Source organism: Mesocricetus auratus, unplaced genomic scaffold (genome assembly GCF_017639785.1).
Source record: "Mesocricetus auratus isolate SY011 unplaced genomic scaffold, BCM_Maur_2.0 Super-Scaffold_100003, whole genome shotgun sequence".
Taxonomy (NCBI): Eukaryota; Metazoa; Chordata; class Mammalia; order Rodentia; family Cricetidae; genus Mesocricetus; species Mesocricetus auratus.
In genome coordinates this window covers 20,184,992-20,205,769 of record NW_024429188.1, presented here as the reverse complement: position 1 = coordinate 20,205,769, position 20,778 = coordinate 20,184,992, and the positions used below count along the sequence as shown (strand labels likewise).

The following is a 20,778-nucleotide window of genomic DNA, read 5'->3' as shown; positions in this document are numbered from 1 at the left end:
GGAGGGACAAGGGAGGAGGGGTGGGAGAGGGAGCTGGGATTAATATGTGAAGCATGCATGCTTCTAATTCAAATAAAAACATATTGAGGAAAAAAAAATAGAAAAAAATCAATCACTAACCTGGCCTCTACATATTGGAATGCTAAATAATTTTCTGTCTGCTAAAAGATCTTAGTACTGCCGGGCGGTGGTGGTGCACGCCTTTAATCCCAGCACTCGGGAGGCAGAGGCAGGCGGATCTCTGTGCGTTCGAGGCCAGGCTGGACCGATAGCCTCCGAAACAATACAGAGAAACCCTGTCTAGTAAAAACCAAAAAAAAAAAAAAAAAAAAAAAAAAAAAAGATCTTAGTACTTCAGTTAAACAGGCCAAGGTGAAAGTTGTCTAGAATCCTCCCACCAAAGGTACATATGCCTGTTGATGCGGAATGTCCTTCTGTGTGCTATGAATCTGTGTTGCTTTTATTGGTTGATAAATAAAGCTGATTTGGCCAATAGCCAGGCAGAATAGAGTCGGGCAGGAAATCCAAACAGAATTGCAGAGAGAAAGAAGGTGGAGTCAGGGAGATGCCATGTAGCTGCTGGAGAAGCACTAGCATCATGGTAAAATATAAACAAAATGGGTTAATTTAATTGTGAGAGCTTGTCAGTAATGTGACTGAGCCATTGGCCAAACAACTATAATTAATATTAAGCCTCTGAGTGTATATTCGGGAACTAGCGAGAAGGAGAAAAACCTCCATTTACAGCCTGTCATTCCAGTACCCAATATGCTGGGGCAGGATGGTTATCAGCTCAAAGCCAGTTTGATTTACATAGACAAAGTTACCTTATACATACTGAAATCCTGAAATGAAAAGGGGAAGGTGAAGAGGAGAGGAGAGGGAGGCAGGAGGATGGAGGAGGAGGAAGGGAGTAACAAGAATACATATGTTCACCAAAAGGGACATGTACATAAATATGCACAGCAGTACAATTGCACTGCCAAACTGAAAACAATCCAAGCATACATAAACATTAGAATGCATAAACTATAGTATATTGGTAAAATGGAATGCTATTCAGCAATAAGAATGACTAAATTACAATAACATGAATGATTTCACAAATATAATGCTGATTCAAGGTCTATTTTATATGTTTCTACATGTATAAATACATTTTAAAACAAATATAGTTAATTAACCTATGGTATAGATGTTCAAAACTAGCTCCATAGTGCAGTGGAAGTTTGGCTGTAGCTAGAAGAGGCAGAAGGGAGACTTCTGTGGTCCCAATAATGAATGGTTGGAGGCTATAGTTTTGGTTTTCAGACAAGGTCTCATGTAGCAAGAATGACCTTGAATTTCTGATCCTCCTACCTCCTACTCAAAAGCTGAGACTGTGTTTTATTTCTTGTTCTGAGTACTTGTTTTCTGGGAGTGTTTTCTTTGAGAAAATTTCAGCCATATATGATTTTTATACTTTCCTATAATATATTTTATATTTCAAGGAAAACACTGTTACTTTCTTTGAGAAAAACACATTCTGTTATATTCTTAAATCATCTGCAAAGTTTTTCAAAATGCAGATTTTGAAAAATAAAGAATCTGAATAAATATATCTGAGCTGTAACCCAGCCATCTGTGGTTCTAAAGTCCCATGGAAGTGACTCTGATGAAGTGAGTCTAGATTGAAATATTAGATCATTAGCAGAGAGAGTCATGTTTCATTTCATCATAATTATATTTTCTCCCCACAACATTTTTTGATCAGGAACATGAAGCACAAACAACTGTCTTCAAAATGCAGCTACCTAAAATGAAGAAATTGGCAAAATACCCAATTCCATGCAGTTCCCACACATCAAACTTGCCTATTCCACCACTCAGAAAGTCTCTATGGATTCATAAATGCTTTCATTAGTTTCATACATATGTACTTGGCTCAAACAATGCCACTAAAATACCACTCTTCTCAGCACTTTAAAGAGTATTTACAGGCCAGAGAAGATAGCTCAGTGGGTAAAGTGCCTGCTGCCAAGCCTAATGACCTGAGTTTAATTCCTGAGATCCATATGGTAGAGAGAACCAAATCCTGCAAGTTATAAGTTGTTTTCTGACCTACACACACACACACACACACACACACACACACACACACACACACAGTACACAGGCATGTGCACACATGCATACGCATATAATGGGGTGGTAATCCTAAATACTTTGCATGTTGTTAGAATTAAAAATGGTTTGCCCAAGGTGTTTTTTAAAACAGCTTTTAGGTTTGGCATCTACTTTGGAAGAAACAGGCAGATTTTATTTAGTATGAGAAACATATATCTTATGAATAATTATAATTTTAACTCCTATACTGCTACATCAATTCAAAAATGATTATATAGATGATAGACAAACAGAAGATATAAACATATCACAGAAAATACCTTAGTCTAGCTTATGCTATTATATTATATTATATTATATTATATTATATTATACCACAAACTGGGTGATTTATAGCAAACACAAGTTTATGAATGGGCCTAGTTGTTTTTAGATTCTTTTAAATTCTGGTTCAGGCAAAAATAAAACTAAAATGAGTTCTCATGTGCTTGAAGTTTGAAACTATCACCATTTTCAAAGGGAATTATAAAAACAATTGGCATATATTTTAGATTTTAAAGAATTCAGGTATCAACGAGAAGTAAAATCACCCACAGTCTCCATACCAAAATCAAATGACGTGTCTAAGGGTCCTAAAGTCTGGGAACTCTAAGATGAAGGAGAAATATTTGGTGAGGACTTTATGCTACAAGTTATAATACGACTGAAAACATCAAAGCAGAAGATCAGGAAGAGGAGTGAGGTTTCATACTTTATAAGGTCACCACTGTTCAAATAATGAGCCCACTGTGGGGAGGGTCTCTAACTTAAGCAGCTCTTACATGTCCCACTTTCAACATGGTGCATGAACTTTGGGGAAAGATTTAAGACACAACAGACATCCAGAGTGGAGAGAGGAGAAGGGTTAGGGTTAATCTATCATTTTCACCTAGACTCCACTGCATGAAATACTCAAAATACTTTGGTTTATAAGCATAAAACTTCTGTGGGTAAACATAAGATCCTCATTACTGGGCAGCTGTTGTGCATCAACAGATTGTAGTTCAAGACAAAATATTTAACAAAAGAATGCAGAATATTGTTTTTAAATTAAATACTGATTTAGCAAATTCCATCCATTGAGAGGGGGAAAAATAAGTTGAACCAAGTTAAGTTGCTAGGTGTCACATGAACAAGAAAGGTGAACATCTTTTAACTGCATAGCATCTCCTATCCTCATTTATATTTATAATGAAGACAATTCAATATCTAAAACTGCTTTTCAAAAGACTATATTTTAGAAGTGGAATGATGGAATGGTTGCTTGGCAATTAGGAGTACGTGGTATTCTTGCAGAGGACCTGAGTTCAGTTCCCAGCACCCACATTGAGTGGGTTATAATCTACTGTAACTCCAGCTCCACAGAATCTGATGTTCTCTTTTGGCCTCCATGGACTCTGTATTGATCTGCACAAACACGCACACACACACACACACACACACACACACACACACACACACACACACACACACACAGAGAGAGAGAGAGAGAGAGAGAGAGAGAGAGAGAGAGAGAATTTTAAAATAAAAGTGAGTATAACCTTAAAAGACTAAACTTTTATTTGCTTACCTGAATCTTCCTTAGGTGTCTTTGCATAGTTTTCCAACATGAAGGAAAAGAAGTCGGACAGCTGCAAGAGATAAAAAGACAAAAATCATTAATAAAGACTAAGGAGCCACTGCAGCAAATATCGGAGTTCTATGCAAGCCCCTTATTCTCCTGCTGTGCTCATATTCCTGCTACAGCACATGCCAAGAGTCACAGATGGGCAGCAGTACAGTGAGCTGCATAGATATTATATATGCACTCCTCCTGGGAAGCTGCCCATACATAAGTCACTGAAGCAAATGTGTAACAATCCATTCCTCCACCTCCTTGCCATGCATGGAATAAACTATGATGTTTCACATTTAAACACTTCTCATGGGATCAGGTTGAAGTTAGACTTGTCCAGAAGGTATAGTTCTTCCTGGCTTCTTTGTTCTTTATGGTCTCCTTTTTATCTCTTTGATAGCAAAATTAATACTGTTTAAATTGACAGTCTACATGGGTTTGGAGAGATAACTCAGTAGCTAAAAGTACTGGCTGTTTTCACAGAGCAATGGTACAATTCTCAGCTCCCACATAGCAGCTTACAACTATCTGTAACTCCAGTCTTAGGGAACCAAATTCCCTCTTTTGACCTCCATGGGCACTGAACACACATGGTAAACAGACATACATGAAGGCAAAACACCTATACACAAACAAACGAACAAACAACTTAAAAAAAGACAGACAACTGTATGAGCTCCTAATCCAAGCAAAGGTGACATTGAATGACCTGTCTCTTTTGTTGTTGGTGGTGGTGGTGGGAATTTTTGTTTTGTTTTGTTTTTTTGACACAGGGTCTCACTGTGTAGTCCTCTTTTTCCAAGGACTCTTTATATAGACCAGGCTGGCCTCAAACTAAGAGATCCCCCTGCCTCTGCCTCCTGAGTGCTGGAATTTAAGACAATACACCACCATGCCTGACCTAACCTGTATGATTTAAAGGACTATCAAAAAGAAATTTGCCAACTTAACTCTTTTTGAAATTTGCTTACTTATTTTTAAAGACCATAATCTGACAATTATATGTGGTCATTAAAACTTTAAACAATACCAAAGGAAAACGAGGTCTTTCTTAATATCCCTACACATTCATCAATGCCACCCTTGTCCCTGCCAGGAGCCATTGTGCACAGTTTGTTATGTATCTTTTTCCAGAGTTTGGTTGAATGCTTAATTTTCTTTTACATGTATGGGATAAACTCTAGGTAGTATTCTGTAAGTTGGTTCTTTCTTTAATAACTATATTGGAGACCTTTTTAAGATCATTTTATGGTTAAAACGAACTCATTTTTTAGTGAGTATTAAAGCTAGAGTTGTGAATTTGTGCCATCAGTTTTATAAAGGACTTCCATTTTCATATATTTTCTTTTAGAACTTTCATAGGATTGTTCCATGGAAAGCCTTCCTTTTTTAAGGCCTTAAAGTAGCCTGTCTAAAGGGCTTTGGAGATAGCTTAGTTGGCAAAAGTGCCTGCCATGAGAACCTGAGGTTGATCACTTGAGCTTATATAAAAAAGCCAAACAAGGAGGTATCCACTTGTAATCCCAGAACTGGGGAGATAGAGATTAAGAAGTTCCCCAGGAATCACTTCCCTAATAGTCAACCCTATTGGGAAGTTTTGAATCTCAATAAAACATCCTGCCTCAAAAAAGGCAAGCTCTTGAAGAAAAATACCCACTCCACACACATACCCATGGATGTACACAGACTCCTGTACCTACACACACAAGAACATATGCAAACACAACTATTCTTTCTGGGCTGAGGATATGGCTGAGTGGTACAGTACTTGCCTAACATCTATAAGGCTCTGGGGTCAATCCTCCCACTTCCATTTTTACAAAAAATTCTCTATTCATGAAGTAATGATTTGATTTACCATTAAAGACTATGCCCAGAACGTAGAAAAAGACAATTTTATTAGTTAGCTAGATATCTGGCATTGCTGTAAAAATGAGAATTTCAAAACTGAGAAATACCATTTTCCCAAAAACAATCTTTCAATAACTTGTTCCAAAACAATGGCATTACAGCCTCTATGAAAGCATTTCATCAATGTTCCTCAGCTTCAAACAGTCTCACAGTTTCATTCTTTCAGTAACAAGAAGAGGAGAGAGAGACAGAGGGAGACAGAGAGAGAGACAGAGAGAGAGAGAGACAGAGAGACAGAGAGACAGAGAGACAGAGGGAGAGATGCTTGCTAAACAGACCTGCATTTGACCTTGCTCATCAGCATATTCGACAGACTGGAAGATGGCCAGGGCATAATGCTGTCTAGCCCTCAGTCGAGCTCTGTACCGTCGGTACCAGTTTTGGATGACTAATGCGGCTTTCAGTGCTGCAGACCCACAGGATATGAAAGGCAGAGAAAACAATTACATACACTTTGACGTAAGCAGATGTTTCAACAAAAAACAATCAGACAATTTCTTAGTCCTAAAAAATAGGAAAATTATAAACAATGAGATTGACCTTTATGCTTTTTATAAAATGTTAAATCTCAAACTCTCAGAGAGCTCATAGAACAGTGATGTCATAGCCATTAAGAGTAGAAGTTTTAAAGTAAGTTTGCAGGAACTTGACACTTCCTGGCTGTCAGTCACTAGGAAAAGGAGTGTAGATGTAGCCTTACAGTGAATACATACCATGAAGTATCTTGCCACTATTAGACACAACGGACTAAACAAATCCTTAGAAATGTGGGTGTGTTGGTTGATTTTTTGCAATATGATACAAGTCTAGACGTATATGGGAATAGGAAACTTAACTGAAAAAAAATGCTTCCATAAGATTGGCCTGTAGGTTATTATCTTGATTAACAGTTGATGTGGGAGGCTTTAGCCTATTGTGGGTGGTGTCACCTCTGGACAGGTGATCCTAGATGATATAAGAAAGCAAACTGAGCCGGGCGTTGGTGGCACACGCCTTTAATCCCAGTACTCGGGAGGCAGAGGCAGGCGGATCTCTGTGAGTTCGAGGCCAGCCTGGTCTACAAAAGTGAGTTCCAGGACAGCCTCCAAAGCTACAGAGAAACCCTGTCTCGAAAAAAAAAAAGAAAGAAAGAAAGCAAACTGAATAAGCCAGAAAGAGCAAGCCATTAACCAGCACAACTCCTGCTCTATCTGCTCCTGCCTCCAGGTTCAATCTCAGTTTCCCCTGGAGTTCCTGTATTCACCAAGCATAGAGGTGCTTGCTGTTCAACAAGATTCACTAGGTACTTAGAAAGTCCCTGCAGTCCTCCCAGCACCATGAAGCCAACTGATGGAAGTACCTACTTATGCTCACTTTAGCCAGTAAGTGGAAATGGACATAGATCTGACTCCAGGGCCCAAGCTTTTCACCTCCAAAGAGATGCTGACCTATTGCTATGCATCAGTTTCCTAGTTTATACAATGATATAGTGGAAGAAATGATCACTGGAGTTTCATCTACTTAGTATTAACAATGTCAAATAATATAACCAAGCTGATTTCCATTTAATAACATAATGGTCTACTTCGAAACTTTCAGTGCCTACAAACATTATCTCCATGCTACAAGTAAAGAAACTAAGTTCAGAGTAGCAAGTGTGTTTTTAAAGTCACCTAGCATAAATATCTCTGAGTTCAAACCCTGAGCTCTCTCCACTAGAGCTGGTTACTTTATTCCATAATTCATTTGTACCTTTCTTTTCTTTGAATAATAACAACCACTAGATTCTATCTGCCTCGTATGTTCTGGCAGTAACTGGACACTACATATACCCCCCTTTATGCTCTTTCCCAGCACAAGGAGAAATGGGAGCTAACATCTTTCTCTCTCTGCTTGGCCTGTGCCAGGCATGCTTGAAATCCTGTGCTGTGTGGGAGGAGTTATTGCTTTCTCTGGTAAACAACTGCATTCATTGGGTTTTATTCTGAGGCAGGATAGAACGCCAGCGATGTGGAAGAGAAAAGAGCCTCTCATCCTGGAGTCTCGTGAAAGTCTTCAGCCAGATGTGAGTCAAACATTCCACAAGTATAGGATATCTCCCTACAGTCAGAGAGACTCCAGAGGCCCCCAATAACACAGCCTATTGCTATTACTCTTGTTTACCCATCAAAACTAGATGATAAGACCCTATTTCTGGACACACAATGTGCGTTTGCTACATCACTCATGTAATTCAGTTGGTAAATCAACTTGGAAGCTTTCTCGCTGATGGCTAGTCTAGTGCCAGAGGTACTATGTAGAATCTAGGGGTGGAGGATGTCATCAACAGTCTTACCCAGGTGTAAACTCTGAAGGCTACAATACACTACCCCAGGCAAGATATGCTCACTGAAACAAAAGTGGCATTACTCTTATGGGGGAACTAAGCAGTTTCTGATTGGATCTGAGGTCTACTCCAAAGGTCATGCTGTTTGATAGTTCATGGTTGAGTAGCTCATAGGCGCCAGGAGGAAATTTACTACTATTGTTTGACTAAATGGATAAGATGTCAATCTGCCTTCTACATATTTGTGTTTTTAGCCGTAGATTTCTGTCGCCTTTAGTCTGGGTCAGAAAAATTTCTTTGTGCAGTGGGAAATGATTAATGCAAAGAAATAATTAATCAAAGTGCTGATGATCAGTGACTTTTAAAAGATACTTTAATTTTATATATATGAGTGTTTTGCCTACATGTATGTATATGTACCAGATGAATCCCTGCTGCCTACAGAGGTCAGAAGAGGATGTTGGATCCCCGAAACTGGAGTTGTGGGTGTTTGTGGGGCACTATGTTGGTGCTTGGAATCAAACCTGGGTCATCTGTAAGAATAACAGGTGCTTATAACTGCTGAACCATCCCTCTATCTCTTTAAGTGACTTTTGAGTGCTCATCCTCAAATGGGACATCTATATTACCTCCCCTCTAAGGCTAATGAGCCATCAAGAAACAAGGAGTAGAAAGAATATAAGAGTCAGAGGATGGAGAAGAGCATTGTGAAATGCTGTTTTTTGTACATGAACTCACATCAGTGGGGGTTACCTATACATGACTTTACTCATCAGTATTCCACCATAGATGGAATAAGAGTCTTTGTGGTTTCACCCCTCCATGAGGAGCTAAAGGTAGTTAATGATTACTATGAGGGTGTCATATTCCTCAGTGGTATAGTCTCTGGTAAGTTGTCCTCACTCAAGTAAATAACCCCCAACACATGCTCATGCAAACAACCCTAACTAAATGTGTGACACACACATAAAAGACAGAAAAGTAGGAAGGGGGAAAGAAGAAGTTCAGTGTGTGTGCGGGAGGGGGGGTTAACAGAGGAAATAGGGGAATTTGATCAAAATACATTTTATATGAAATAAATTATTAAAGAAATAAAGTAGTTAAAACAACAACAAAAAAGGAAAGAGAAAGGAACAAAGAAGGAAGAAGGAGAGAAAGAAAGAAGGAATTCCAGCGTATCTGAGGTTGTAGGAATGTATCTCACTTGCCTATCATGCACAATTCCCTGGTTCACTGCCAAATACTGCATAAAACCAGGTGTGGTGGCATGCATATGTAATCCCAGCATTTGGGAAGCAGAGGCAGAGCAGAAGAAGTTCAGTGGTCTTCGGCTACAAAGCAAGAGAGAGAGAGAGAGACAGAGACAGAGACAGAGACAGAGAGACAGAGAGACAGAGAGAGACAGAGAGAGACAGAGACAGAGACAGAGACAGAGACAGAGACAGAGACAGAGACAGAGAGAGATTGTAAGTGCCCGTGGAGGATAGAGGCATTAGATCCCTGAAGAGGGAGTTACAACTGTCTTATATGGGTGCTGGGTACATAACTTCATTCTTCTACAAAAGTACTGCATGCTCTTGCCCACTGAGCCATCATCCCAGCTCCAATCATTTTCTTATACAAGAAACTAAAGCATGAAGCCCAATCTCCAAAGGATGATGGGTTTTTTTTTAAAACTACCATTTTCTTCAAGTAACAATGGAGATGATAATTCTATCCTTGTCAGAAACCTCTGGCTTTCCAGTTAGAGAAGAGAGTAAGAATTAGAAGTCATTTATATCACATTTTATTTACTTGTTCATCCACCTACCAACCCTATCTACAAGATGTAAAAAAAAAAACCAACTAAGTTCTGAATTTGTAATTAGAAGACTTCCATTTTGGTCTTTTCTGAGCCAGGTGCCAGCTGTGTAACTTCAGGCAAATCATGTAACTCCTCTGGTCATCATTTCTCCTGTGGACACTGACAACTTTGGGTTTATGTGATCTCTAAGATCCTTTCCAATTAGAAAATATTCAAGCCATCTGCTTTTTTAGTGACACAGCTGCAGCCAACCTATTATTGCACATAGCAGAGTTGAAAATAACTATTGAAGGACAAAAATATGATGACTAAAACTTAATGCTCAACCAGAAACTTGTGAAAAAAGAACCAAGACAAACTCGAAAGGCTATTCAGAACTAAGTAGGACTTGGTACAGATGTAGCTCAGTGGAAGAACACTTCCTACCATGTGGAAGACCCTGGTTTTCGTCCCTAGCACTGCTAAATAAAACTAGATTAAAAAACAAATAAACTATCCCTGTATAAAAAACATACGTAAAATTACAAATAGCTCTGGTTTTCCCATCAAGGAACTGTGGCAAAAGTTGATAGCAATTGTTTCAGGACCATTATTTTCCTAGTATAACTTACTGTCTCAAGTCTTGCTTTATTTTGTTGGTTGTTTGGTTTATAGCAGGTTCTGTATATATAGTCAAGGAATTTGCAATCTTCATCACTGGCTCCAAGTGTTGAGACCACAAGCATGTACCACCACTCCCAATTTACCTCTTTAAATATTCTAAAAAGTCATGGCTGTGGCTAATCTGTGAACTGGCATGATCAATGGTGGGGAAGGATGAATGGAGAAGATTAAGAACAGAGGGAACTGAAATCAACAGACATACAGACAGAGTCTACGGCATAGAGGTTTCAACGACATAGACAAAGAAGTAAGAGAATGAGATGATAATTACAGAGATTTGAGAGTTAAGCCATTGTGGTAGGAAATGAAAGTAAGCAACTGAATCTGAGTAGTGGAGTAGGTTGCTGAGCTCAGGAGATCAAAGAACTGAGGTGTCACAAAGCATTGTATGTGTGTGTGGGGGAGGGTAATCAGGATGATGAAACTTGGAGAAAATCCTTGAAGAGTTAGAAGTTAAGGGAAATTTCCCCCAATGAACCATTTCTTCAGCCCATCACTGAAATTATTGAAAAGTATATGATATTTGTTTGTAAAATGTTCCTCAATTTTAATTTTTCTGCTATATCTTCTCATTTCCATTTGGGTTATATACTTTGTTGGGATAAATAACGTGTTCTTCTAGGGACAACTACATCAAGAAGCACATGATGTACCTGGAGAATTGGCTCAGTAATTAAAAGCACTTGTTGCAGAGGATCAGGATTCAGTTCCCAGCACCCACATGATGGCTCACAAGCATCCATAACTCCAGTACCAGGAGATCAAATGCTATCTTCTGACCTCCACAGGCACCAGGCATGAACACGATGCACATGCATACATGCACACAAAACACTCATACATGTGTAATAAAATAAATAAGTGAATATAAAAATGCAAAGGCAACAATTAAAAAATAAGCACATGATATTCAGTCTCATCAATGAGTATGCTAACTTGGATAGCTCAGTAAAGGTGGTATTCACAGGACCAAAGATCCTCTATCAAAGAAGTACTGTTTTGTATCCTTTAAATAAACAATTCCAGGTCACATGGGGGGCCTAGGTCCTGCCCAGGATGATATGACAGACTTTGGAGATCCTCCATGGAAGACCTCACCCTCCCCGGGGACCGGAGAGGGGAAGGGGTGGAGGGTTGAGGGGTTAGTGGGGACAGGGGAGGAGGGGAGGGAGAGGGAGCTGGGATTGACATGTGAAGCAAGCTTGTTTCTAATTTAAATTTTAAAAATGTGGAAAAAACAAACAATTTCAGTAACATGCTTGGAGAATATATAAATTCTGTCCTACAAAATATCTACTGAGTTTTCCTTATAGCAATTGCTTCTGTGGTGGTCACAGAGCAGTCATGTTACAACTCATTCTTTCTGTATTTATTAGGACTTGGATTTTTTTTAGGACTTGGATTTTTAAACACCCCATTTAAAACCCTATTTTTATCTAATAATGAGATTGCACAACACAAAGATTACAAACATCCATCTTATGAAAGTTTACATTACAAATGTAATCCTTGGCTACAGCACTAGTTTACGGAAATGTGAAGATGTATCTAGGTAATACCAAATAAAGCAAGACATCTTAGTAAACACTCAGAGCAGGACAATAGCAGTATCCAATTTTCTAAAGGAATCATTATTGTGAAGATATATAATTTGAAATGCTATTGTTTTCTTAACTATCTAAAAGAAATGTAGATAGGTCAAAGTATCAGCATCATTTTTAAATTTTTTTTTCTCATAGGAAATGTGCCCTATGTAAAGCCCTGTAAAATGATCTTTAATCTTACTTAGGAAAATATCAAATATCTTGATCACAATTCTGTTTTGTATCCCTTGCTATTAATTACTAATCTGAGTTATATTAGCACATTTGTTATTCAAAGGCAAATGCAATCAACATTTTGTCATCTAAACCTGCTAAAAGCCTAATAGAATATGAATCGTAATTATATAAATGTTCTGATTATGGAAAATAACTGACAACTGGAGCTTAGGTACTGCCCTTTATTAATTTGAAATATGTCACTCTGTAACAGGATTTTCTAATGATTAACAGGGTGCAACCATAAAGATGGCACATTGGCCTAGTGAAAACTTGAAGTTGGTGAAAAAAAAGTCACTTAAATACATAATACCACATCATTTAAGAGGTACTTTATTTTCTGTCTTCTAAAGACTACTGATTCAAAAAATGATATTTAAATAGGGTCTGTCAGGGTCTGAAAATACTAAGGATTTTTAGAAGCAAAGGTAATCTAATCACACAGAAAATAGAGAAAAAAGTAAAAATATTTTAATTGGCATAAAGAATAAAAAGGTTGTTGGAACTAGGTTGTTATTTTGGCTTGGTTTGGAATTTTTGCCCATTTTACTCAGATAATAAATACATTTGTAATATCAATCCTACAGAAGTCTCAATGCAAACATATTATCAAAATGCAATTGATTCACGATTATTGAGAAGGACTACAATTTGAAGTGAAAAAAATACTCTCCTTTTACAAAGAAGAGTTCTTATGATAATTTTCAATAAACTAGGAATTATAATATATGATGTGATGAAAAATTAAGACTTATAATTAAAGTCATAAAGCCACCAAAGGGGAGTATAAGTGTGACAAAGTAAGAAGCCTAAGAGGAGCCGAGAGGAGTTCCAATATTTAAAAGTTGGAAGAAAGTAGAACTAGTATGAACAATTAAGACAGAGACATAAAAGGAAATCTAGGAGAATGTGTTGTCACTGAAGCCAAGGGCAATGGCTACTTTAAGAAAAGGGTGTACAGGAATGCCATGTTCTGCCAGGAATTTGAATAAAATCAGAACAGACATGTTCCATTGAAATTTGAAGACATTTAAGAATCTATCAGATCATTTCCCCTGGTCTAGGACTGCTGAGGAAGTAGGAGACAGCAATTTTGGACAACTGGGAAAGTTTGAATATAATGTTAATACTTGTATACACCATCACCAATGTTAAATTTCTTCAATGTGATTCAGTTTTTTAATTACATAAAAGAATATGTCTCTTTTTAGTATATTCATGGTGAGGTATATATCGGTCAACATCATAATGGCTCTAGGTTTTTTCTCTTTTCGAATGGAAAAGAGAAAGGATGGAAAGAGAAAAGATAGCAAAATGTGAACAGGTAAAGCTAGCTAATGAATATAGGGGTATTCACTGTCCTTGTAGGTTTTGGTTTTCAAGAACAGTAAGTCAGAAGGAAAGCAAAAGATAGCAAAACAAAATAAAATTTCATGAGAAAATAAAGAGGCTGGAGCCATGACTCAGTGGGTTAAGAGTACTCACTGTAGAAATCTGAGGACCCGAGTTCAGATCTCAGCACCCAAGTAAAAAGCCAGGTTGAGCCATGCTTTCCTGTAAGCCAAACACTGTAGGGAGTGGAGACAGAAAGATGAGGTAGGAAGGCTTTTCATCTGCCTATCTAGCCCAAGATCCAGTGAGAGACCTTGTCTCAAAAGAATAAGGCATATGGAGGTAAAACAAGGCATACTCTATGTCATCCTCCTGGCCTCCATTCATGCAGATGTGTGCACATGTATACACACACACACACACACACACACACACACCACTCACATACATACATACATACATACATACAAACATATATACACACTCACAATATACTCAAAAAGAAAAAAATGAAAAGACAGAAACATACCCAGAAGCTGATAAGTCTCAGCTAGCTAGGGGATTAAACAAAAGAGAGAATGGGGAAAGTAGTTTCCCTGCCACTCCATGCAATCCAGCAGACTTTCAGCGACAAACATTACAATGCATCTTATCTGGTGTCTGTATTTTCTGGAAGAGGAAAACAAGGAAGGTCTCAGCTCAGACTGACTTCTGCTACACTTCCCAGTGCCAGTAAAGACTGCTTAATGGCAACTGTAATAACAACAGTAACAGAACTGGCAAAGGATTCTCCAAACTGCGGAGAACATTCTTTAGGGAATACCAAAGAAAAGCTGTCATGTTTCATTTTCCATAAGGTCCTAAATTTAAATAAACATTTAAAATTGGGAGTGAGGGGCTGGAAGACATAGGGCTAGAAGTGACCATAGAGAATCTCTCCAGCAATTGTGAACATATTGTGACATTTTAAATAACTAAAATAACTTAATGAACTAATTTTTACTAAATTTATTTTTAATTATTTTTAAAATAAGTTTGCTACTTAGCATTTTTCAGATTTTAATTTCATGTGTGTGTGTGTGTGTGTGTATGCATATATGTGTGCTCACATGCACACATGCAGGTATGTGTACAGATGTATGGGCATGCACATGGAAGCCAGAAATCAACAAGTATCTTCTTCAATAGTTTCCCGCCTTATTTTTTAGACTCAGTGTCTGGCTGAATCTGGAGCCCACTTATTCAGCTAGAACGGTTGGCCAATCAGCCCCAGGGATCCTCTCTCTTTCTATACAGTGTGGAGATTACAGTAATTTGCCATAATTTTTTTTCCTTTCTTATTTAACTTTTTACACATGTTCCCTCTTCCTCCCCTCCTCATCCAACCCCCCAATCCTCCCAATCCTCCACTCCACTCCATCCCCCTTCCGCTCCTTCCACGAGGGATTTTCAGAGTCTGTCGTATCATGCGGGCAATTTTTATATGGGTGCTGGGAAACAACTCAGGTCCTCATGCTTCCATGGCAATCACTCTACTATGCCATTTCCCCAGTCTCCTCCCCATTTCTTCAGATTTTTAAGTAAAAACAGAGAAGAAATAGTTTGATTAAAAAAATCTTCACTAGAGAAATTTTCTGTTCTAGTTTAAGGTACAAACTTCAAAGTCAAAAAGTTGTGGATCTCTTTCTGCCCTTTAGCATTTAAAAAGTTATATTTCTGAGTGGTCTCAAGGACAGAAATAAAAGAAAATATATTAGTGCTCTCAGAGTGCTCTGTACAGAGCAAAAAGCAACAATAGATCATTAACTGAAAGCCCATCGACATAAAAGTTTAAGTGCAAAGTGAATTTCAGCAGACAGTAACTATATTTAATTTCTGTTCATTTCATAAATTCCAATTCTCCAAGTTAGGATAGCATGCAACATGGGACTTAAATGCATGATGACCCGTTGCTTCCCTAGAAAGCTGGTCATGTTGGCATGCACTTATACATTCAGAGCAGAAGAGGCGAGACAGGCAGATCCCCAGCCTAACCTATTTTGTGAGCTCCAGGTCAGCGAAAGACCTTATTTCAAAATAACATGGGTAGCATTTGCAGAAAACAGCAAAGTTGCCTTATGGCCTCCACATGCATATACATACATGCACCCAAACACAGACACGCATGTACACACACACACACACACACACACACACACACATGCACGCACGTGTGCACACACACAGAGAATTATTGGACTCTGTTAGAGCTGGCACCAATTCAGTCTCTGCCAACAACTAGTGTATAATACTGAAGAATTCTTTAATCCAAGTCTAAGTTTCTCTGTCTATAACTAATCGGAGCTTCCTCTAAGAGTTTTAGAGAAAATGAATGAACGCACTAAGTATTCAATGAATGATATCTATGATGTGTATTTTCTTATCTGTTACATATCACAAAAGAAGCAAAATAGTACAAGTATAGATGGTATTTCTGTGTATAGATGGTGCCTAACCCACAAAAAGAAGATGGCCTTGAATTTTTTTTTATGAGGGTTTCTTTGTGTAGCTTCGGAGCCTGTCCTGGAACTCTATACAGACTTTTCGTCCTCAAAATTACCACAACACACAATAGCCAGAGTACTGTGATGGACCTGAGTGATCACACAATAAAACAAAACAAAACAAACACTTAAGCAATCAGACCCCCAAGAAGTAAGTATTAAGTTTTGGCCATGGCCCTGACAATTGTTAGCTATGTATTCTTGAACAAATCAGTTTCCCTCTCAAAACTTCAGTTTCCATTCTGACAAGAGCAAACCTTCATACCAGGTTATGAAGCTCAAATGACATGAAAGGGTCTGGCCTATAAGTAATCACTACAGAAACAGAAGGTATTTTTATAAGAAAACTTAATTAAAGCCACTTTTAAGGCTGGAGATGTGGCTTGGTTGGTGGAAAACATGCCAGGAATGTACAAAGCCCTATGTTTGATCCTCAGCACCAAGTACATGTCTGTAATCCCAACACTCCAGAGGAAGAGATAGAAGGATCAAAAGGAGTTCAAAGTAGTCATCAGCTATATAGTAAGTTCGAGAGCAGTCTCAAGAAAAAAATAAAATGAAAAGGTAATTTCCGAAAGGAGCAGCTGTGGGAGACATAGGAGGGTGGAATAGCTGATGGAAAACTACTTTGTAGCAAAAATGCATGAGCTCAAATCCCAGCTCTCCTAGTTGAAAGCTGTGCAATTTTGACAAGTATTTGCCATCAGCTGCTTAAACTATACAAAGAGGAATAATGAAACTTCACTCAGGAGAGGGGTATGGTTGAGGCAGCAGAATTAACATAGATTTGACACCAGCCTGAGCTACATAGTGAGACACTGACTGTCTCAAAAGAAAAGAAGATTAAAATATTTTCAGGTTTACTATGAGTAAATAAAATGCACGTACACTATGGTGAACACTTTCAAAAACTCAGGAACGAAAAGCTATTATTTTCTATAAAAAGCTTTCAAATTATCCCTAGCCCTTGACACAGTAATTTCATATCTAATCACTTGATTGTGGAAGCAATCTGAAATAAACAGCTTTGCATGAAGAAATCCTTCAAAGTGTTATTTGTATTTAGCATAAAACTGCAATATTAGAAAAATACTTCAGTATATTATAATCACCTATGAAATGAAATGATATATTTACCAATGGAGAAAACATTGTCTACAAAACAGTTATAAAATTGAGAAATATTTATATATAACAATATTTTGTGTTGCAAGCACAGCTTCAAAAACTAATATTTAGGATGATTAAAACATCTCAAGAAAATATCTGGAGTTTGTAATCTCTGGGGAGTAGACTTATGGGTATTGGTTAGTTCTATTTGCTTCCATATCTTCCAAAATTTCTAAAACTGAGAAAATTGATGGGGACAGGGAGCTGGCTCAATAGGTAAAGTGTCTGCACCACAAGAAGAAGGACTTAAATTTGGATCCCCAGCACTTATACATAAAGCCGAACATAGAGACATTACCTGGAACATCTCATGTTCAGGAAGTGCAGACAGAAGGATGTCCGAAAATCACTGGTCAGTTTTTCAGAATTGGTAAGCTACAGGTTAATTGAGCAATACCCTCAAAATGTAAGGTTAAAAGTGATCAAAGACACAGAAAACCAATCTCTGACGTCTACATGCAGGCATATGCACATGTGCACACACCACAGATGCAAAAATCTTTTTTTTTACTAAAATGCTCATCTATAGATGAATGAGGGTAAACAGCATTGCATTAGCATTTCAGATGGCTATTATATGAGGTCATAATAAACTTTGACATTTTGAACAAGGGACGATGAAAGAACAAAAAGAATTATAAGTAAATAGCCCTGTGATGGTTAGTGTAGTCATCTTGACAGAATATCTGGAAAATGGGTCTCTGGATAGGTCTGTGGAAGATTACTTGATTATTTTAATTGAAGTGGGAAGATCCACCTTAAATCTGGGAAGGGATCCTACTCTTTACAAATGGAAAAAGTGAGATGAGCAGCACCATGCATTGATCTCGCTGTTTCTTGTCTACAACTGCCTCAAGGTTCTGTCACTATGACTTACCCACCATGATGGATGATAACCTGGAACTGGGATCCCAAATAAATCTTTTCTCCCTTAAGTTACTTTGGTCAGGGTATTTTATGTATTAAATTATTATTTAATCATTGAAATTAAGTGCAAGTATTAATATTTATCCCCTTTCCAGACTTACTCTTATTCCAGAGCTCCTCCTCCCACATGACCACCATACCCTGGAGATGTTACATCTTGTGCAGACCCAGCGTCTCCCTAGATTTTTCCTTCAGATCTGCTCAGCCTTCCCTTCCTTTGTGTTCCCCACTAACCCTGAGAAACACCCTACCTGGGACCCCATAGGCCTAAAAGCTATTATTTTCTATAAAGAGCTTTCAAATTCTCCCAAGCCATTGATGCAGCACTTTGACATCTAATCACTTGATGGTGGAAGTAATCTAAAATACTTGGCTAAGATCCAGAGAGGGCAACAGCAACCAAAGAACAGAACACCCACCCAACAGAGACAAGACAAGATATCTACATCAAGGAACACCACAAACATCATAATTCCAGATGCCTAGATCCCAGCACAAAAACACAAACATGACAGTCAAATCAATATGCATCTTCCAGAAGCCAGCAACACTAAGCAATAGGCTTTGAGAAAAACAATTTAGCTGAAGCACAAGACAAGGACTTAAAAATGGCAATTAGGAAGATAGCCAAGAACCTTAAAATAAATGATTTCATGAAAACACAAAAACTGAATAAAATAATGAAAGCAATTCATGCCATGAAACCGAAATCTAACAAAGAAATAGAAACACTAAAGAAAACTCAAATGGAAATACAATTAGAAATGAAGAATTTAGGAAGTCAAACAAAAACCTCAGAGGTAAGTCTCACCAACAGATCACAAGACTGGAAGAGAAGGTAGAAGAAAGATAGCTCAGTCAAAGAAAATATTAAATCTTAAAAAAAACACACACAGGCACAAAACTTCCAGGAAATTTAGGACACCATGAAAAGACCAAATGTATAAATGATAGGTATAGAAGAAGAATAAAACCAGGTTAAAGGCACAAAAAATATTTTCAAGAAAATCATAGAAGAATTTTTTTCCTAACCTAAAGAAGGAGATGCCTATAAAGTCACAAAAAGTTTTAAAAAACACCAAATAGACTGCACCAGAAAAGAAATTCAGCCAGGAGTTGGTGGCACATGCCTTTAAACCCAGAACTCGGGAGGCAGAGGCAAGCAGATCTCTGTGAATTCGAGGCCAGCCTGGTCTACAGAGCGAGTTCCAGGACAGCCTCCAAAACAATACAGAGAAACCCTTCTTGAAAAAAAAAAAGAAATTCCGCATAGCACATAATAATTAAAACACTAAATGTGCAGAACAAAGAAAGAATATTAAAAGCTACAAGTGAAAAATACCAAGTAACATATAAAGGCAAATCTATTAGAATAACTCATAAAAGAGAGAGAGCACAAGCCAGCACATAAAGTTGCTTAGGTATAGATATGGAGGTGAGGAGGATCTGGGAAAAGCTGGGAGAGGGCAAACATGAAAAAATAGATTGTATGAGAAAATTAATTAAAATAAAATAATGTATTTCATCCAATCTCCAACCCATGGTATGTGCTCCCACATTCAAAGTGGGTTTTCTCCCATCAATCTGTCTTGAAATGACCTCAAAGATAAACAGAAGTATGTTCAATCTACTAAGAGGTTCTAAATCAAGTCAAGTTGACAATGAGACTGGACAATATGAATAAAATTTACTCTCTGTTCAATGCTTTAAAAAGTATCTAGGTAGAATAATTAAGTAATGATACAATGTGAAAAGTATTGGAAAGAAAGAAGTAAAACTAATCCTATTTGCATATGACATGACATAAATAAAAAATCCCTAAATAAGTAGCTCTTCATGTTAATAACACAAGTTAGAAAAACTTGGGGGAATACAAAAATCAGTTATTAGCCAGGTGGTGGTGACACACACCTTTAATTCCAGCACTCGGGAGGCAGAGGCAGGTGAATCTCTGTGAGTTCAAGGCCAGCCTGGTCTATGGAGCAAGTTCTAGGACAGACTCCAAAGCAATACAAAGAACCCCTGTCTCGAAAAACCAGAGAGAGAGAGAGAGACAGAGACAGAGACAGAGACAGAGAGACAGAGACAGAGACAGAGAGACAGAGAGAGACAGAGAGAGACAGAGACAGAGAGAGACAGAATCTAAGAGACAGTTTTCATATAAAACTGGCTGACCTCAAAATTGCAAGGTAGCCAAGGATTAAGGTTGACCTTGAATTTCTGATCCCCTAGGATCTGTCTCCCAACTGATGGGATTATGGGTGTGTGCACTCCACTTGGCTTTATACCATGCTGTAGATCATCACCAGGACTTTCTGTTTGTTACACAGTTACTCTACCAACTGAGCTACATCTGAAGCCCCATATTTTTTGTAGTGCTGGGAACAGAATCCAGGACTTTCATACATACTAGACAAACAGTGTATCACTGAGATACAAGCTCCAGTCATTATTAATTCATTTTATGAGAGTAACAAGAAAATTTTTTAAAAAATAGTCTTTTAAACAAATGGTATTAGGAGAACCATATATCCACATACAAG

At 37.9% G+C, this 20,778-nt stretch overlaps 1 protein-coding gene across 1 annotated transcript in view; it reads right to left on the bottom strand.

The window, feature by feature from the left end:
* Ppef1 (protein phosphatase with EF-hand domain 1) overlaps window positions 1-18,364 on the bottom strand; it is an 83,240-nt gene extending 64,876 nt beyond the window's left edge. Inside the window, exons 1-3 of the mRNA XM_040743946.1 lie at window positions 18,337-18,364; window positions 5,950-6,077; window positions 3,716-3,776 (exon numbers count right to left, since the gene is read on the bottom strand). Coding sequence (XP_040599880.1) covers window positions 3,716-3,776; window positions 5,950-6,077; window positions 18,337-18,364 — 217 coding nt within the window. The remainder of the gene's footprint in view (window positions 1-3,715; window positions 3,777-5,949; window positions 6,078-18,336) is intronic.
* Window positions 18,365-20,778: the final 2,414 nt, after the last annotated feature.